Raw genomic sequence first — 19,510 nt, forward strand, 5'->3', positions numbered from 1 at the left:
TTTATAATGATCATCACTGCATTTCTGTAGGTGTGAACAGTTAATGAGTATAAAAACCGAAAGGGCAGATAGATGTCTTTAGGGAGATACTGTGAGTCCAGCTACTTGGGGCAGAGACAGGCATTAAACACTCAGCCAGTGAGTGAGTGAGTGTGTGTGTGTGTGTGTGTGTGTGTGTGTGTGTGTGTGTCTGTCTACAAAAGTATTGGGAGAATGGAGGAACAGTTCCTTTCCTGGAACCTAGAAATGCATTTCCTTCATTTTGACGACTTCATCTATACTTTTTCTGATTTCTGCAGTGAACCGTATAAATTCAAATTGAGCTTTACAGAATATCAACTTACAGTTTAGTATCTTAACGTTTTACATTTTTCATTAAGTAAAATGCTCTTTCTCTCGAGAGAAATGTCTTCTCCCTCTTCGACCCCTCTGGGAGAAGGAGCATGTTACATCTTTAAGATAGTGCCATAAAGGTTGATGAAAATATGAATCATATTCTTTAGTAATTATCCATTAGCTCTTTATATGCATGGGAGACTTCCATTTATCACAAGAATTGCTGTAATTGGGGGCTTTTTTGTGTTCTAATTTCCAAAATATTAATTTGGGAGTCCTTTTTCTTTTCTGTGGTAAAAGTATCTGAATTAGGAAGGACATCATGGCTCTTACTTTGTGAGGCTAATATACATGTTCTGTTTATTATAGGCAATATTTATATTAGTGACTTTGTCACTTGTGAGATATATTTAATGGTCTCTATGAAAGTAATTTCTTTAAAAGTATATTAGCATATTTTAACTGAGTTAAAAAAAGGTTTTTTTCAAGGAATTATTGAAACATTCATTTTTACATATTTAAAAGTTTCTAGCTGAAAACATGTACCCATTGTACAGGGGAATACCATTAAATAACAAATAGTTCTAAATGGTTAACAATATGGAGGAAAAGGGTGATCATTAAAATGCTGTTATTAAAATATTATGTTAATACATGAATACATTGTCAGTAAGGGTGGTGGTTGAATCTATGCAGATACATTAACATTACTCTGAGTATTTGATATACTTGTGATTCATGGAGTAGATTTTATTTATTTATTTTTTAAGATGCTGGGAACTAAAAATGTTGGCAAAGAGCCGTTCTAATTGCTAGCTTGAGAATGGTTGTGTCAGAAATGGGGAGAGTTAATTGCCGAGTGGATGCTCTCAGTTAGGACTTTCTCACCCTATTCCAAGCACAGGTTGGCATCTCTTCTTACATTTGTACAAGCAAAAAAAAAAAACTTATTCAGAAGTTAGAATATAACTGACAGAAGCTTGTCTCTAAAACTATAAAAATCTGTAATTTACTTTCAACTAACTCATTTGTGTTGCTGCTAATGAGAAAACCTGAGATTCTTCGTTGAATATTTGTTCAAGCTTGTTCAATTATAGTATTTACAGATTCTCAGCTATTTTATACTGATTTATTGATGATTCAGGATTTTTTACTTCACGAAGAGGCTAAAGAGAGGTCTCATTTGTTAAAAGATAAAATGTTTAAAAAAAAGAATAATGTTTTTGTGATAGAGTGGAAGTGTTCACAATCAAATCTTCATAGATATTCATTGGCTTATAGTAACTAATAACTACTAAATAAATGCTAAATAACTAATATCTACTAATCTGCTTAATATGAACCAGGCCACATGCTATATTTCTTTTGTATTATTTTACATAATGTTAACAAAATCGAAAAGGTATTTATTGGCAGCTGCATTTTACAGGTGAGAAAATCAAGCTGAAGACTAGAGCAGTTGTATAACTATCCAGAGTCACACAGCTAGGAAGTATCTGAGCTACAATTAGTGCTACTTGCTTTTCAGAAAAATAAAGAAACATGAAATTCTCAGGCCATTCATTTAAATTATCGTCAGTATTATAGACAGCAGATAGTTTTTCTTAGCTGCAGGGAGTTAGGGATTTTGTCACAGCACAAGTAAAGATAGAGATGTCTGAAGTCTTAACAGTGAGACCATCCTGGCTACATTTTGTCAGGGATGTGTCCGAGAACAGTAACAGTTAAGGTTGGGTGGAAAAAGCGCCATATGCTTCTCGTACTCTTCCACCAGACCACCCCTAAGACATAGAAGCGTGAACTCATATTTTTGGACTAAAGGGGACATGTTAAATCATAATTCTTTCCATTGCAAGTGACAGAAATCCACTCAAATTAGCATGGGTGGAAGGGGGAGGAATTTATTGACTCCCTTAATTGGGAATATAAGGGCACAGCTAGCTTTAGGCACAGCTGGATCCAGTATCTCAAACTGGCTTTCTCTCTCTCTCAACATCCCCAGGACAGGCTCTAACTAAAAGAGTTCCCCAGAAGTACTTATAGGCACCCCAGTTTGAGGGGCACAACAGAGACACTGAGAACCCGTCATGGGGGATTGAGAAGATAAACCAAATGAGGAAGAAGCTGAAGCAGAAAGAACAATTCAGAGACCTACCGTAATCACGTTTTTGGTAGTAGCAGTAGGATTCAAGGAAAAAAGATAAAGATTTCATCTTGCCAGAGACCTCCCATCTTCTACTGTATCTGTACATTTGTCTTGCCTTCTCTTGTTTGGATCCTAAAAGGAGCTAGAGACCATCGGAATTTTTAAAAACAACATAGGCTTGTAAAGATGAGTTTCTCCACTGTGTTTTCAGCTCTTTTCATTATCTTTTGGTTTATAGATCATTGGATAAACAATAAAGTGGTTGCTGTGGGATCAGCCTTTTTAGGTGATGGGAGAAATATGACAAAAAGATAAGATTTCTCCATCCCATCCTTCCGGGGGATTCTGAGTTTAGGGAAGAAAATACAGATTTTCCTCTGAATAATTTTCCTTTTGATTGAGCTTCCGCTTATTAAAGTTGACGTGATAAGAACTATTGAAGAGATTTAAGTGAACGTTCTTGGTTGAAAGTATCTTAATTCACATATTCAACAAATATTTACTAAGCACCTACTAAGTGCAAGGCACTGTTCTAGAGATTTGAGGAGCCCAACAGTGAACAAAGTAGACCAAAACTACTTCCCCATGGAAGCTTGGAATCTGTCAGGGAGAGGCAGACAGTGAACATATTAAGTAAATCATATGGACTGTTAGAGGCAGGATGGACTTTGGAGAAAGACGTAGACTAGGGGTTGCTCATGGCAGGGTGTGGGGCTTGGAATTTATATAGGGTGGTCAAGGTGGGCCCCATTGAGAAGGTAACCTTTGAGCAAGAATGAGAAGGATATATGGGAATTAGCTAAGTGGGCATCTGGGGTAAAGCTTTCTAGGGAGAGGGAGATGGGGACTTAGGTTCAGCTGTCATTGTTTGAGTGTTGCTGCTGATAAATAGATGACGTAGCCTGATAGAGTCTCAGGGTGCCCAGAGGCATTTCACCTCCTAAGTCTCTTTTCTTTCACCATTTTAATTGTTAAAAAACCTGGAAGAATCTTCTAGTCAATAGAGTAGTACTTTTTTTTTTTATATTTTATGTTATGTTATTTATTTTTTATCTTAGTTTAGTCGTGCCGCACGGCATGAGGGATCTTAAGTTCCCCAACCAGGGATCCAACCCGCGCCCCTCTGTAGAGGAAGCGCGGAGTCTTAACCACTGGACTGCCAGGGAAATCCCAAGTAGTATGTACTTTAATTCTTTTGGGAATGGAGCCTGGGTTGCAGCCATTAGAGGAACAAAATAACACCTGTGCTTCTCCTTTTCGGTCTCTTCCCCGCTCAATTCTGATTTTGGTATTATGGCTTAAGTCATCAGAGATTTTATTTTTTTAAGCTAACTAATAATCCCTAGCAAAAAATGAGGAATTTTGAATATCAGAGATAATGTAATACCAGTACCTCTGATATATCTTTTTTTTTTTTTTTTTTGTCGTACGCGGGCCTCTCACTGTTGTGGCCCCTCCCCTTGCGGAGCACAGGCTCCGGACGCGCAGGCCTGGCGGCCATGGCTCATGGGCCCAGCCACTCCGCGGCACGCGGGATCCTCCCAGACCAGGGCACGAACCCGCGCGCCCTGCATTGGCAGGCGGACTCTCAACCACTGCGCCACCAGGGAAGCCCCCTCTGATATATCTTTAAAGTCAGAAAACTGAGAGTCCTGATTTAGTTAATAATGATTATTACTCAGATTTTTTTTTTTTTTCGTTACGTGGGCCTCTCACTGTTGTGGCCTCTCCCGTTGCGGAGCACAGGCTCCGGATGCGCAGGCTCAGCGACCATGGCTCACGGGCCCAGCCGCTCTGCGGCATGTGGGATCTTCCCGGACTGCCGCATGAACCCATGTCCCCTGCATCGGCAGGCGGACTCTCAACCACTGCGCCACCAGGGAAGCCCCTATTACTCAGATTTTGACATAATGTCACACCACCTATTAAGTACCCGTTATGTGCAAAGCTCAGGTACAAATCATAAATCCTATTCTTTTCCTTCTGTAATACCAATTCGTAAATGCTCATTTTGGCCAAGTTAAAGTAGAACGTTACCTGTCCGTTTTCTCAGGGTTATTTAAGCGTCTGGATGCTACATTCCCAACACTCTGCTCATCGTGTGCTGTCCCTTCCATATGTCTTACCTCATGTCTGCTTCAGTCCTGCTCCATCACTCACCTTGTCTGAGGCCCTGGGGCACTTCCATGTGCTTCACTCCTGCTCTGTCACTCACCTTGGGGTACCCAAGACATATTAGTTAGCTTTCGTGAGCCTCAGTTTCTCCTGTAACATGGGTTGTGGTTGGGGTTAAATTGATGGTTGCCTGAAGGCTTAGCACTTAGCGTCCGGGGCAAGGCTGCTTCAGAGGTCCAGGCCAAATAAGATCGTGTTTGGATTAAGGGATTTACAGTGGAGATTAAAAGGAGAGGACTTAAGTAATAAAGAGAGAAAGTTACATCTTTGAGATTAATGATGGATTGAATGTGGGGGTTGATGGAGAAGGAAATGTCAGTACAGTTTAGAAGATGTGAATTAATATTGTGACTGAGGTTTAATCACAAGGCTTCAAAGGAAATTAGAATGAACAATCTCAGTCCATCCCTCTGCAGGACTGCATTTATTTTAATTTACTGAAATTGGCTGAAATTTACAGAGGAGTAGATTCTGTGCTATCTGCTTCAGTAACACTTCTGTATATATTTTATCTGAAGGTATCTGTTCGAAATTTTAATTTGAGAAGGTAACTTAATGAAATTTTGTGCTTAAATGTTTTATTTGAATTTTAATTGGTAGAATCTGAAGAAGATTCAAGAAATGGAGAAGAGTAACGAATCTAACACAGACCTGGAGGAGCTGAAAAACGCTGACTGGGTGAGATAGCTGGGTATTCTCTGTTTAGTGTTGAAGAAGTCGTATCATGTTTTGTAAAATGATCTATCTTAAGGACTATTATGAAATGATATTATACCAATTTGAAAGCCTAACCTTACATTTGAGGAAATAGCTATTCCATTTTTTAAAAACTATCTAATTTTATTAGAACCACCCCAATGTCTCTGAGAATTTCAGTGTTTAAAATATTGACCTTTCTAATTACATTAATACCTTAGCATCCTCTTATGGGGAAGTCAAAGTTTAAGCTCTGTTTCAGGATATAGTGAAACTATAGTGTAGTACATTCATTTATCCAATGAATAGTTACTGGATTAGGGCCCTGGGGATGCAGAATGAGTGATACGTTACAATGTTCTGCCCTGGTGAAACAGAAGACAGATTTCTAGAACAGATGATTGCAGTGTATTCATGTGACTCACTGTCTACTGTTTTTCCAACATGGTACTAGATCCATGTAGGAAGGCACATTTTAGGATTCTGACTTTTCATGTTAAGGATACTGGATAAAATAATGACATTAAATGACGGAATCGGAAAAGATACAGATTTGGAGGATATGAACAAGTCGCCTTTGACCATGTTAGATTTCAATTGTCATATTCTTTTCTGACAGCTTTATTAAGGTGTAATCTACATACAACAAGCTGCACATGTTTAAAAAGTACAGTTTGATAAGTTTGACATATACGCATACACATTCACACCTGTGAAACAAACCATCACCATAAGAAAACAGTGAGCCTGTCCATCACCCCACATCTCCTCGTATTGCTTTGTAACCCTACTTCCTGCCTCCCTTCTCCCTAGTTTCCAGGCAACCAGTGATCTGCTTTCTGTCACTATAGGTTGCATTTTGTACACTTTTATGTAAATACAATCACATAGTATATACAGGGGTTTTTTTGGCTTCTTTTATTCAGCATAATTCTTTGGAGATTTCATCCATGTTGTTGCCTGTATCATAGTTTATACTTTTTATTGCTGAGAGGTACTCCATTGTATGTAAGTACCACAATTTGTTTATCCATTCTTCTGTTGATGGTCATTTGGGTGTTTCCTGTTAGCAATATTCTTAATTTATGGACGATATCTTTCCTGAGATATTTGGAATGATATTAATCAGGAATATTTAAGAGTAAAGTTTAAAAACAAGTAGCCTATATTGTCTTATAAGCTAGTATTGTCACTTTAGAATAATGATGATCAGTTTCCTTTGCATAGTGTTGCTCTAGGTGTATGTCATCTTGGTTAATAAATTTTTCTTTTAATTTATTTTTGACTGCGTTGGGTCTTCGTTGCTGCACGCGGGCTTTCTCTAGTTGCAGCGAGTGGGGCCTACTCTTCATTGCGGTGCATGGGCCTCTCATTGCAGTGGCTTCTCTTGTTGCGGAGCATGGGCTCTAGGCATGCAGGCTTCAGTAGTTGTGACATGCCGGCTTCAGTAGTTGTGATTCACGGGCTCTAGAGTGCAGGCTCAGTAGTTGTGGCACATGGGCTTAGTTGCTCCACGGCATGTGGGATCTTTCTGGACCAGAGCTCGAACCTGTGTCCCCTGCATTGGCAGGCGGATCCTTAACCACTGAGCCACCAGGGAAGCCCGGTTAATAAATTTTTAAATTTGTTTTCCAAGACATTGAAGCCAGGTAAATAACTCCAGGTGCTCAGAAGTTAGCAAATAGCTAGTATAAAGTTGAACCAAAAATTTAATTAACTGTCTTAAGGCAACCTCATCTAAAACAGTATGATCACTGACAAGAGACATACTATCTCCAAAGGGAGTTACATTTGCCTAGATCACCAGCTTCTTTTTCATAAGATCATGAAAGTGAACTACCTAGAAAGATTAGAATGAAATGAGGAAGGAATGAGGAATAGTATGAAGGAGAATTAGAATATGTTTAATGGCAGAATCTATACATCTCAGAATCTTTCTAGTGTAATAAGGGGTAAATGATAAAATCTCTGGGAATACATACAGTGACAGTTGTCCATTATTTTATATAACTGGAACTTAGTTTCTGAAAAGTCATTTGTAAAATTTTTGCCAACAATAATATATAATGAACTGGCTATATAAAAGAGTCTGTTTGAATTTTTCTATAAATTATAGCAAAAGATTCTAATGTGGGTAATCATCACTAATTTATCTGTTTTGAGAATTCAAAGTTTCATATGTCAGGTTTTCTTAAAGCCAGAGGAGGTGAAGAGAAGAGACAGTATTTTAAAAATGAGATGGTATTTGAATTGGATCTTCAAGGAATGAGCAAGAGAAGTTGAGACGAGCATTCCCAAAGGAGAGATCTAAATATTTTAGGGATTTATATTAGGATAATTTAATGGCAGAATCTAAGAACTTGTCTTAAATATTAATATTTTAGAAGATGTTCTGATGGCTATACCACAGTATTAAGTACCTCAAATCCTTTTGGGAATAAGAAATGGTATACAGTTTTTAAAAATCACAAATCATTTTTTGAGGACATTTTTGAGAAGTTTAATCAGTTATGTAGGCATTTCTTATGAAATATGTCACTTGATTTTTAATAAATATATTATGTAGCTATTGAGCCACTTATTAATGTTTAACAACCTATAATATTTCAGTTAAATATCATATTGATTTTCTCTTTACTGAAGCCGAGAATATGATAGCTTATAGGCAGGAAAACAAAAAGGTTAAAGTATAATAATATTAACACATTTAATATATTTTAAATTATAATAAATATTTTACATATATTTCATTTTCTTGAAGGGCAGGCAGAGCAACTTGCTATTATTTGTAGGTAAGAAAATTGATATTAAATAATTTGTGCAGAGATAGTAATAACATAAAAATTGTCATTTTTGAGCATTTTCTATGTGCAGAACACTGTACATCAGCTCTGATCATCTTAACAAGTTATAAAGTGCCATTTTCTTTTATTGATGAGGAAGCCAGGGTTCAGAAAGGGGAAGCAACTTGCTGGATGTCAAATAGCAGTAGATGGCTGTATCAGTTAGCTGTGGTCACAGTAATGCTGCGTAACTGAACACTACAAAATACCACGGCATAAAGTGGTAGCATTTACTCAGCTCATGAGTCTGCAGATCAGAGTGGTGGCTCTACTCTGTGCATCATCCTTCTCCTGGATAATCCTGCCAGTGTGCTTCGTGCCAACCCAAGCATGATGTTCTCATGGCAGTAACAGGAGCAGAGTGACAAGCCATTGTGCATTTGTTGTTGAAGCCTTTGGTCATGTCATATCCACTAAAATTCCAGTGGCCAAGGAAGTAATAGAGCCAAACCCAAAGTCTAGTGTAAGAAACACACACCTCTTCAGTGAGCAAAGCCACCTGATAGGTGGAACATGAGGGCCTGAGGAACTGAGGCCATGGATGCAGGTAGCACAGGGGGTGAATTAGGGTTTTATCCAGGTGTCCCCACAGTTAGAGCTGGTGGATTCTCTGCTGGCATCCTACCTGCTTTTTAGTACCCTAAAATCTAATTTTTAAAATCGTTTCTCTTTGGTTTGCTTGGTTGTTTGTAATCCAAGCTCTTAATATTTTCTTTACGACTATAGCTCTTTAGAGGAAACTAGTAAATTTATTTATGGATTTCTCTCCACCCTTGGCTCTTTCAGGCTCGATTCTGGGTGCAGGTGATGAGGGATTTGCGGAATGGAGTAAAACTCAAGAAGGTCCAAGAGCGGCAGTACAACCCTCTGCCCATTGAATATCAGCTCACCCCTTATGAGATGCTAATGGATGACATTCGATCCAAAAGATACACTTTGCGAAAAGTGATGGTAAGTAACAAAGAAAACTGTTAATGGACTCAAATGGTTGTTTTTTGGTAATCTTATTTGTTGAAAATGTTCTTCTCAATATGGAAAAGTTGGAAAATACAGTAAACTCACAGAAAAGTTACAAATGTGTAATTCCACAACCCATGGCTTTAAATTTCTGTCTACTGTCCTTTTCTTTAAGCCTGAACAACTCCCTTTAGGGCAGGGTTACTAGTGATGAACCCCCTTAGTGTTTGTTTGCCTGGGAATGTCTTAATTTCTTCTTCTTCTTCCTTTTTTTTTTTTTTGCGGTACACGGGCCTCTCACTGTTGTGGCCTCTCCCGTTGCGGAGCACAGGCTCCAGACGCGCAGGCTCAGTGGCCATGGCTCACGGGCCTAGCTGCTCTGCGGCATGTGGGATCTTCCCGGACCGGGGCATGAACCCGTGTCCCCTGCATTGGCAGGCAGACTCTCAACCACTGCGCCACCAGGGAAGCCCTCTTCTTCATTTTTGAAGCAGAGTTTTTCTGGGTACAGAATTATTGGTTGACAGTGTTTTTTTCTGTCTTTAAACTTAGCTCACTGCCTTTTGGCCTTTATGCTTTCTAGTGAGAGATCACCTGTTCATCTAATTGAGGATCCCTTGTATGTGATAGTCACTCCTTGCTGCTTTCAATATTTTTCTCTCAGTGACTTGACTATAATGTGTTCTGTTGTGGCTCTCTTGGAGTTTATTGCTTAGAGTTTATAGAGCTTCTTGGATGAGTAGATTTGTATTGTTACCAAATTTTGGAAGTTTTTAGCCATTAGTTCTTCACATTTTCTTTGTCCTTTCTTGTCTTTCCAGTCCCCCTGGGACTCCTGTTATGTGCATGTTTATACAGTTTGGAGGTTGTGAGTAGTAAGTAAAGAAGAACATGTTACTACTCTGTGGTACCCATTATTGTTTTCCTTTTTTCTGTCTTTCTTTGTCTGGCTAATTCCATGCAGTTCACTTGGATACGTTTATACTGAGCCTCTGTGCAGGGGACTAGGCAGATGGCAGTTCTAGTGGTGATTGGTTTTGTGTGGGGGAAGTTTTCAAGTTTTAGTCTAACAGGCTAAGATTTTGATTAGTTCCTTGTTATGTATATATGTACCTGATAAAATGAGAGTGGAAATTCAGCTGCTCAAATTTCTTTTTTTGGCGGTACGCAGGCCTCTCACTACTGTGGCCGCACAGGCCCAGCAGCCATGGCTCACAGGCCCAGCCGCTCCATGGCATGTGGGATCTTCCCGGAACGGGGCACGAACCCGTGTCCCCTGCATCGGCAGGCGGACGCTCAACCACTGTGCCACCAGGGAAGCCCCAGTTACTCATATTTCATCATTCAAACACTGGATATATTTTTTAAAAAATTTTTACTTTTATCAATATAATGCCACTTTCTAATTTCTTTAAAAAAATTTTGTTGTAAAGAGTAAACACAATGGATTTTCACACATAGTCTATCTGTATCTGAAGCGGTATGCCAAGATGTTCTTAATTTAATCCTCAGGTTTAAACTACATAACTATACCATAGTAATCCACTTTTTTTTGAATATTTGTGATGCTCATGATGGGAATTGAATGGCTTAGCCATATGGGATTATATTTAGAACATTAAGTTATAGAAGTACAAAACATTTCAATGGAATTTTTTCAAAATGTTTTGGTAAAATGCTTTAATTCTAACAGAGAACTTCAGATAACTCACCTTTAAAAATAAAGATGTAGATCGTCGGCCGCCGTCAGCCGGCTGCCAGCAGTCGAGGAGCGGAAGCCGCTTTCCTGAAGCGGGCTTGGGTGCTCCAGAGCCTGGCCGGCTGCTCCAGAGCCCGGCCGGCTGTTGAACTGCCTCTTCCAGCAGCTGTGGCAACGGCTAGGCGCGGGGCGTGGGCGACCCAAGGACCGCGTAACTGGGCAGGCGCCCCGAACAGGCAACCCCACCGAGGGAGGTGGCCATGGCGGTTGCGCTCGGGCGCCCTGCGCCATGCCCGTGTGGTGCTGTCGCTGCTCCCTGGCTGGTCATTTCAGAAATTGATGAGCAGATCCTAAAAGTCACATGGAATTACAAGGAACCCAGAATAGCCAAGACAATCTTGAAGAAAGAACAAAGTTGGAGGATTCACACTTCCTAATTTTACAACTTACTACAAAGAAACTGTAATCAAGACAGTGTGGTGTTGGCATAAAGATAAACATAGATCAGTGGAATAGAATTGAGAGTCCAGAAATAATTGCCTTCATTTGTTGTCAGTTGATTTCTGTGGGATCCCAAGACAAAAGGGAAATATCAGTCTTTTCAACAAATGATGCCAGGACAGATGGATATTCACAAGCAGAAGAATGAAGTTGGACTGCTACCTTATACTATATATAAAAGTTAACTCAAAATGGATGAAAGACCTAAATTTAAGAACTAGAACTATAAAACTCATAGAAGAAAACAGGTTTGTGATCTTAGATTAGGCAGTGCTTTCTTAGATAACGACACCAAAAGTACAGCAACAAAAGAAAAAAGTAAATTGGACTTGATCGAAAATTAAAACTTTTGTGATTTAAAAGACAATATAAAGGAAGTGAAGACAGCCCACAAAATGGGAGAAAATATTTACAAATCATATATCCAAAAAGGGACTTGTATCCAGGACATATAAAGAATATTTTAAACTCAACAGTAAAAAAGACAACCCAGGTGGAAAGTGGGCAAATAATTTGAATTATTCTCTGAAGAAGATATGGCCAATAAGCACATGAAAAGATGCTTAACATTATTAGTCATTAGGGAAATGCTAATCAAAACTGCAGTGAGATGCTACTTTACACCTACTAGAGTGGCTAAAATAAAAAACACAAGAAGTAACATGCTGGTGAGGATGTGGAGACATTGGAACCCTCATATCACTGATGGAAATGTAAGATGGTGCACACTTGGGGAAATAGTTTGCTAATTCTTCAAGGTGTTAAACATAGAGTTTACGGCCCAGCCATTACATGCACTCCTAAGAGAAATGAAAACATTTGTCCACACAAAAATTTATGTATGAATGTTCATAGCATATTTATAATAGCCAAAAAGTGGAAACCATCCAAATGTTTATCAGCTCATGAGTGGGTAATATACAATGGAATATTACTCAGGCATAAAAAGGAATGGAGTACCAATACATCCTACCACCTGCGTGAACCTTGAAAACATGCTAAGTGGAAGAAGCCAGACACAAAAGGCTACATAATGTATGAGGGGTTCCATTTATTTGAAATTTCCAGAGTAGGCACATCAGTAAGACAGTAGATTAGTGGCTGCCGATGGCTGTGGGGAGGGAAGAATGAGGAATGAGTGCTAATGGGTGCAGCATATACTTTTGGGGTGATAAAATTTCTCTGAAGTTATTGGTAGTGATTGCAAAACCTTGTGACTGCTTAGAACCCTGAATTGTACACTTTAAAAGGGTGAATTTTGGACTTCTCTGGCAGTCCAGTGATTAAGACTCTGTGCTTCCACTACAGGGGGTGTGGGTTCAATCCCTGTCAGGAAACTAAGATCCCACATGCCGAGTGGTGCCGCCAAAAAAAAAAAAAAAAGGGGTGAATTTTATATGTGAATTATATCTCATTAAAGGTTTCTTTTTTTTAAAGCATTACCAAGTTCCCTCTATTTATTTACCTTGGTCTAAAGCCTGATCAGATGATCTGTTGTTTTTCTGATGTTTTTGAGCTCTTGAAAACTTTGTCTTTCTTTGATTAATAGAAGCCTAACAGAGGAGGCATTTTATTTCTAATTGTCTTAACGTCTTTTTTCTTAAGTATAAACCAATTATTTGAGAAGACTAGTCCAGTGTAATGAAAGATCCTTGTAAAATGTATAGTCAGAGAGTTGGTGGTGGTGGGATGAATTGGGAGATTGGGATTGACATATATGATTGGGAGATTGGGATTGACTAAGATATATAAAATAGATAACTAATAAGAACCTGCTGTACAAAAATAAATAAAATTCAAAACAAAAATAAAGATGTAGAAACAAACATTTTTTATATAGAAGTTATTTGTTTAAGGCATTGTGGCTCAAAAGTAAGATCAAGTTGTATAACTGGTCTCATTTACTTATGGGCCTACTATTTGTGTTCATCTAGAAATCATTTATTGTTGCAGCTTCAGAGAACTTGTTTCAGGGTGTGTTCTGTATTTATATTAAAAAAAAAGTAATTTCACTGACCCAGCAGCAGAATGGAATTTGCTGTTACTTTTCCTCCTGCTAGTAAGGACTTTGACTGACTGACTCACATCAATACTGGCATACAGCTTCCTCATGAGCACTGACACACATTTTGTAATTGGGATCCAGGATCCAGTTTCTGACTAGTGAGGAAACTGATGTTAACGTGCTTGTTTGGGGAATGGAACTCACAGCCTTGGCCTTATTATTATCTCACTCAACCCTGCTGTTGTGATGGAAAGAACATTAAAATAAAAGTATACGAAAAATAGCTAGAAAGAGGGCTTCCCTGGTGGCTCAGTGGTTAAGAATCTGCCTGCCAGTGCAGGGGACACGGGTTCGAGCCCTGGTCCAGGAAGATCCTACATGCTGCAGAGCAGCTAAGCCTGTGTGCCACAACTACCGAGCCTGTGTGCTAGAGCCCGTGAGCCACAACTACTGAGCCCGCTCTCCACAACTACTCAGCCCACTCTCCACAACTACTCAGCCTGTGCACCTACAGCCCGTGCTCCACAACATGAGAAGCCCGTGCACCACAACGAAGAGTAGCCCCTGCTCACCACAGCTAGAGGAAGCCTGAGCGCAGCAACGAAGACCCAGTGCAGCCAAAAATAAAATTAAAAAATAAATTAATTTTTAAAAATGCCAATTAAAAAAAGTAGCTAGAAAGATATGTGTTATCCTGTTCAGGAGTAGAATAGAAAGGTCTGATTAAGTTGTTCATACAATAAGGATTTTTTAAAAAGTCTTGTGTAACATGAAGTCCATGGGTGAAGAGTGGTGCCACGGTAGGCCCCCAGCTCTGCTGCTTGGGTACACGCCCTCCTTAAACCAAGTACTAGTGGTCACAAGCTTGGCTCAGCTCAGGCAGCTTTCACTCCTAACTCTAACCTTAGGGCTGTCCTGTCCTCACTCAGGACTGGGGGGCGGGGGGCACAGGGAAAAGGGGAGTGGATGATGTCAGCAGGCTTGTCACACACCCCGAGTGGTCGCATTTGTGGGGGGCAGCCACTGGGCCTGGGAGCAGCAGTTCAGGTTCTTTTTTTTTTTTAAATTAACTTCATTTCTCAGGTGACACAAAATAGTGACACTGACAAAAAGATCAAAACTCATACAGCTGCAATAAAAAATTAATAACCAATTGATTAATGATCCTGAGCAATTAAAACAGTAATTAAGATTGGGAAGTACATAACAAAACTGTCCATGCCCTGAAGTCTTCCAATTCAGATAAGAAAATACTTTTAAAAAGTTTGACCAAATTTTACGATAACTCTAAAATTGGGCATGACATTTCAATAACAAATTGTGAAGCTTAAAGAAACCTTTCTAGCCTATCAAAATTAAAAAAATATCAACTATTGGTGCTAGAGGAATAAACAAATGATCTTTTTTCTCTCCAATAAAATTGATAACATAAAATTATTAAAATATGACAAGATAAAGAGTAGGTCACCAAAGTAGAGTGAAAAAGTATTATAGAGGTTTTTTAGGCAGTTCATAATAAAAATAGTATGCTGATTTTCTGGATTTTGAGAAGTTTAAGGTATTCATCAGTTTTTTAAATTTGTAATTTGTTAACATTTCTTTTTTCATCTATCTTTTATGAGAATAATGACAGAAAGTACCTAGCAGTTCTGTTTTTTCATATGAGGTTCAGAAATAAGTATGACTTACGGTCACCACAACTGTGCCTTCTGAGTGGTCAGAATGTGAGTTTAGGTGGGGGGTTTTTGGTGGGTTTTTCTTAAATTTCTTAAAATTTTTGTAACCTGTTTCTTTAAAAAGAGAGGATGTTAGGGCAAGAGTCAGAGTCAGACCAGGCCCCTGCCAGGCTCTTCTGCTCACCAACCCTGTGAAGGGGGCAGACACCACCTCGATCTGAGCCTCAGCTTTGTCTAAGAATGTGAACCATGTCCCCACTCCTTCCCATTACCAAGATTTTGTACAAGGATGAAAATAAGAGGTAAAAGACTTTTTGTTGTTGTTTTGGCTGCGCCACCTGGCACGTGAGATCCCAGCTCCCTGACCAGGGACCGAACCCGCACCCCCTGCAGTGGAAGCACAGAGTCTTAACCACTGGACCACCAGGGAAGTCCCAGAGACACTTGAAATTATACAGTAATTAAGCGTAGTATTATTTTTTCCATTCACATTCATAATTGTAGAAACTTTTTGTTGGAAGGATGCATCTTATATATAATTTCCCCAAATGTGGAACTAAAGTGGACGTGGAGTTTCTTCAATTCTGCATAGTTATTTTTGCTCTGAATCATTCAGCCATTTACTCTCCATTTTTATTGATTTGAAATGCATCCTTGGTGGAGCCAGATTCCACTTCAGTAATTTTGAAGTGACATATGTTGACATACGTACCCAGAAACTTGTAATGATAAACCTGTAGTCACATGAATCTTCTACTTTTTGTCTCCTTTCAGGTGAATGGTGATATTCCCCCTCGGTTAAAAAAAAGTGCTCATGAAATCATCCTGGACTTCATCAGATCAAGACCTCCTTTAAATCCAGTATGTAATTTGACATATTCCCCTTGTTTGGAGAGCACAAGTATTCTCCTCTAGCCTATGACCTCTAGAACTCAGCTCTTAAAGGAGTATTTACACTGAGCTTTCATTCTCAGAATTATGAAGCCCAACTGTAAATTACATTCTTAATTCACAAAAAAAGTACTTAAAATTATTCAATACAGGCTGTCTTAGGATATTTTAACTCAAACAGCCTGAGTTATGGTGCAAAATCTGGCCAAATACCTCCTAGAATAACAGCTGAATATGATTCCAAGTAGTTCCTGGTGTGGGCTGCCCTCCCTGTTTAGTTTATGGTACAAACACTTCACCTTGATTAAATTGTCGTTTTGATACTGTTTTACAGTAAATCCACCCTGCTGTACCTCCTCTTTTGTATTAATTATCTTCGTCTGTTGACGGGGTTCTTTCTAGTGACCATGGAATCAGGGTGTTCTGATGTGGTTTGAATGTTGGTTTGCGTTTCCTCTGTTCTACACTTACTTCCCCCCAGCTCCACAGCCAGTGCTCACCAAGGCCTCTCAAACCCCATGTGTGTTCAGTAACTAGAACAGGAATGGTGTTTCTTTCTCAGTTTGTGAACATCTAAAACATAATTAATGATCCCTCTTATAAATCTTTTTAAAATAAGGGAAAGAGGCCACGTAGGAAATAATTTTAAGAAGGCGGGTCCTGGTGGAGCAGAAAGAGCATGGAGTCATATGGGCCCGGATTTGCACACTAGCTACACAACCTAGTGGCCACATGTCTCTGAGAGAGTTGATCGGCCTCCCTGAGCCTGTATTTCCTCAACTATAGAACGAAGATAATACTCTAAGAAGGTTGTGATGACTTACTCAAAAACATTACTTTCAAAAACAATAATCATAATAGGTAATGTACAGCTTACATTTCAATGGATTGCCTGTCACAGTAGCACGTAGGGAGCATGACTACAGCTGCAGCAAAGCTGACTCCTTAAAGTTACTTGAGCACATGTGACTGAACCACTGTGAAGTCCAGTAATCTCCCTATTGCTTGAAAATGGTCTTTTATCAAGCAGTGTTGCAGTCAGTAAAATATAATTTCATAATGTACTGTATGAGTGGGCTTCAGTAAAAATTATTTAAGGAAAACTACTCAAGCAAGTCTCTATAGCCATTATATTTTTTCTAAGGCCTCAGCCAGAAAACTGAAGCCTACTCCACCGCGGCCACGGAGCCTCCATGAAAGGATCCTGGAAGAAATCAAAGCAGAAAGAAAGCTGCGGCCCGTGTCACCAGAGGAAACCAGACGCGGCAGGTTAGGTGAGTCCGGGGCGTCACTGGAAGACAGCACAGCAGCCCAGTGAGAGACTGTCGTCTGCAGGACACACACACACACAAGGACACACACACACACACAACACACACACACACACACACACACACACACACACACACACACACACACACACACACACGCTGGAAGTCTATACTTGAGATTCATGGAATAGGAAATTATTGCCCCGTGATGCTGAGTGTAGGAGAGCACCGCGCTGCATAGTGGACAGAGCTCTGCCAACCTCTAGGCTGTGGTTTTAGGACGGTCTCTTCACCTCTGTGAGCATCGATTTCTTCGTCAGCAGAAGGGGGATAAAAAGTCCTCTACACCTTCATTATGACTTTCATTTAAGAATTAAATAGGATCATGGTCAAAATACTTTATAAATTGTAATACATATACATGGATAAGTTATTACGTTTTAGAAATATAAGTGATACATAGTTTTACTTCAGGTTTCTATTGTCTTAATTATGGTTTGAAGATATGGTATTATGTGATAAGAGACTCAATTATTACTGATATCACTTAACTTATTACTCACGTTCCTTTACATTTATTATGTTTAATTTTTTTTTATAAGCACACATTGATTTTCATTTAGAGCAAAACCATATTATAAAATGTAAACATTTTTGTTGATGCAGCTGTCCTCCAATTTGTAAGATTAAAGATGCCCAAAGAATTCAGGGAAACAGTCTCATGGTGCCTGAACAGGACAGGAGCCGGCCCTGTGGCACTCTCTCCTGGTTCTCTCCTCCGACCTCTTCTGCCTCTTTCAAGCCCTGCTTAGTCGTCTGGTTTCTATCCCGGGCTCCCTCTCCCTGAGCAACCATGTCCTCCTCCAGGGTTTGTTTCTGGTTTCCTCAGCTCCCGCCCTACAGCGCAGGTTTCTCTGAAAGTTCAGACCCACACGTGCAGCCGTCTGCTGAGCAGGGCCTTCTTGCCCCTCACGCAGGACAAGCCCCGCAGCCAAGCAGTGACCTCGCCTGGTTTCTCCTCCAACTGTCTCCTCCTGGTTCCCCATCTCAGAGCCCAGGACAGATTGCTCAGCATCACCTCTGACTCTTACCCAACAGCCAAGCTCTGTGGGTTTTACTTCTAGGTCTCTCTAGTCCTCCCCTCTCTGACCCAGGCTCTCCTCTTCTCCGTCTGGTCAGTCACATCCACTTCAGCGGCTCTCCCTGCCTCCCATGACTCTCAAGTCACTGCGTGCTGATGTTCTTTTGTTTGACTTTTGGCCATTCTGTCACACTGTGGCCTCCGTGGCAGCAGGGCCCACGTCTGTCTTGTTGGTTGTTATGTCCTGGTCTCCACTGCAGGGACAGTGATGAAAAGTACTCCCAGAGGTGTTGAAATAATCGCACGTACCTTCCATGTACAGAGCTTCAGAGTGAGGGCAGGCTGTGTGAATTTATCTCTGTCTGATTTTTATGGCAGCAAGTGTTTCCCTTTAAAATGATGTTTAAAACAAATCCATATGAGCATTTACCTAATAATAAGCCAGAACATATACATGACATAAATGGAGAGTTCTTATTCTGGGAGTCCTTGCATGAGCCTAAGGATGGTCTGTGAATCCCTTGAAATATAACAAATTTGTATGTATTTCCTAAAGTGTATGTATGTCCATTTTCTGGAGAGGGGGTTCATAGCTTTGCTCAGATTCCTAAAGGGTCCACAGCCTCAAAGAATAAGAACCACTATGGAAAAATAAGGAAACGGTGTTATAGGACGGCTGCTTAAGACTGGATTTTTTAAAATTACTGTACCTTGAGAAGGAATAATGGGGTAATAGAAAAGATTTCAACAAAATTATAAGGCAAAACAAATATATTACCGTGAGAAAAGTAAGCTTCATGATTTTCAGGAGAAAAGAGGAGGGATTATAAACTCCAGTGGAAGCACCAACAGGACAGAGAAAGGAACAAGACAGATGTAACGTGCTTGTGTGATTTGGATGATATTTGACATACAGTTCCTTCATTTTTCCAAGTGTTCATTAAACAGCCGTGTCAGCTGTTGGAGTAGAGAGATGAGCAGTCAGAGTCCCTGCCCACAGGCACTGACAGAGGAAAGGCTCGGGGCAGCAGGTACATGTTTCCCCTGCAGCGCCGACAGCAGCCCGTCAGGGGCATGGGGGTGGCTGGGGCTGAGCGTTCAGGAGACCAGCAGTCCTTGTGGGTGGCAACGGGACACCGCACGTTGCATAGAAGGGGCATCACATGCCCTTGTCATATACATATTCTTCTGTTTCATTTTCAACAAGTTAGATGCTAACTAGCAGGAAATCTA

The 19,510-nt window shown here is 40.0% G+C and overlaps 1 protein-coding gene across 7 annotated transcripts in view; it reads left to right on the plus strand.

Annotated features, from left to right (window-relative positions):
• SPIRE1 (spire type actin nucleation factor 1) overlaps nt 1-19,510 on the plus strand; it is a 205,990-nt gene that overhangs the window by 151,207 nt on the left and 35,273 nt on the right. For all 7 annotated transcript variants that reach the window (XM_022551242.3, XM_022551244.3, XM_022551243.3 and 4 more), the window contains 4 exons: nt 5,258-5,335; nt 8,983-9,147; nt 15,809-15,895; nt 17,070-17,199. In XM_022551242.3, the coding sequence (XP_022406950.1) occupies nt 5,258-5,335; nt 8,983-9,147; nt 15,809-15,895; nt 17,070-17,199 (460 nt within the window). The remainder of the gene's footprint in view (nt 1-5,257; nt 5,336-8,982; nt 9,148-15,808; nt 15,896-17,069; nt 17,200-19,510) is intronic.

This window comes from Delphinapterus leucas, chromosome 14 (assembly GCF_059928025.1).
Source record: "Delphinapterus leucas isolate spDelLeu-1000000601 "Yukka" chromosome 14, BTC_Dleu_Yukka2, whole genome shotgun sequence".
NCBI classification, from domain to species: Eukaryota; Metazoa; Chordata; class Mammalia; order Artiodactyla; family Monodontidae; genus Delphinapterus; species Delphinapterus leucas.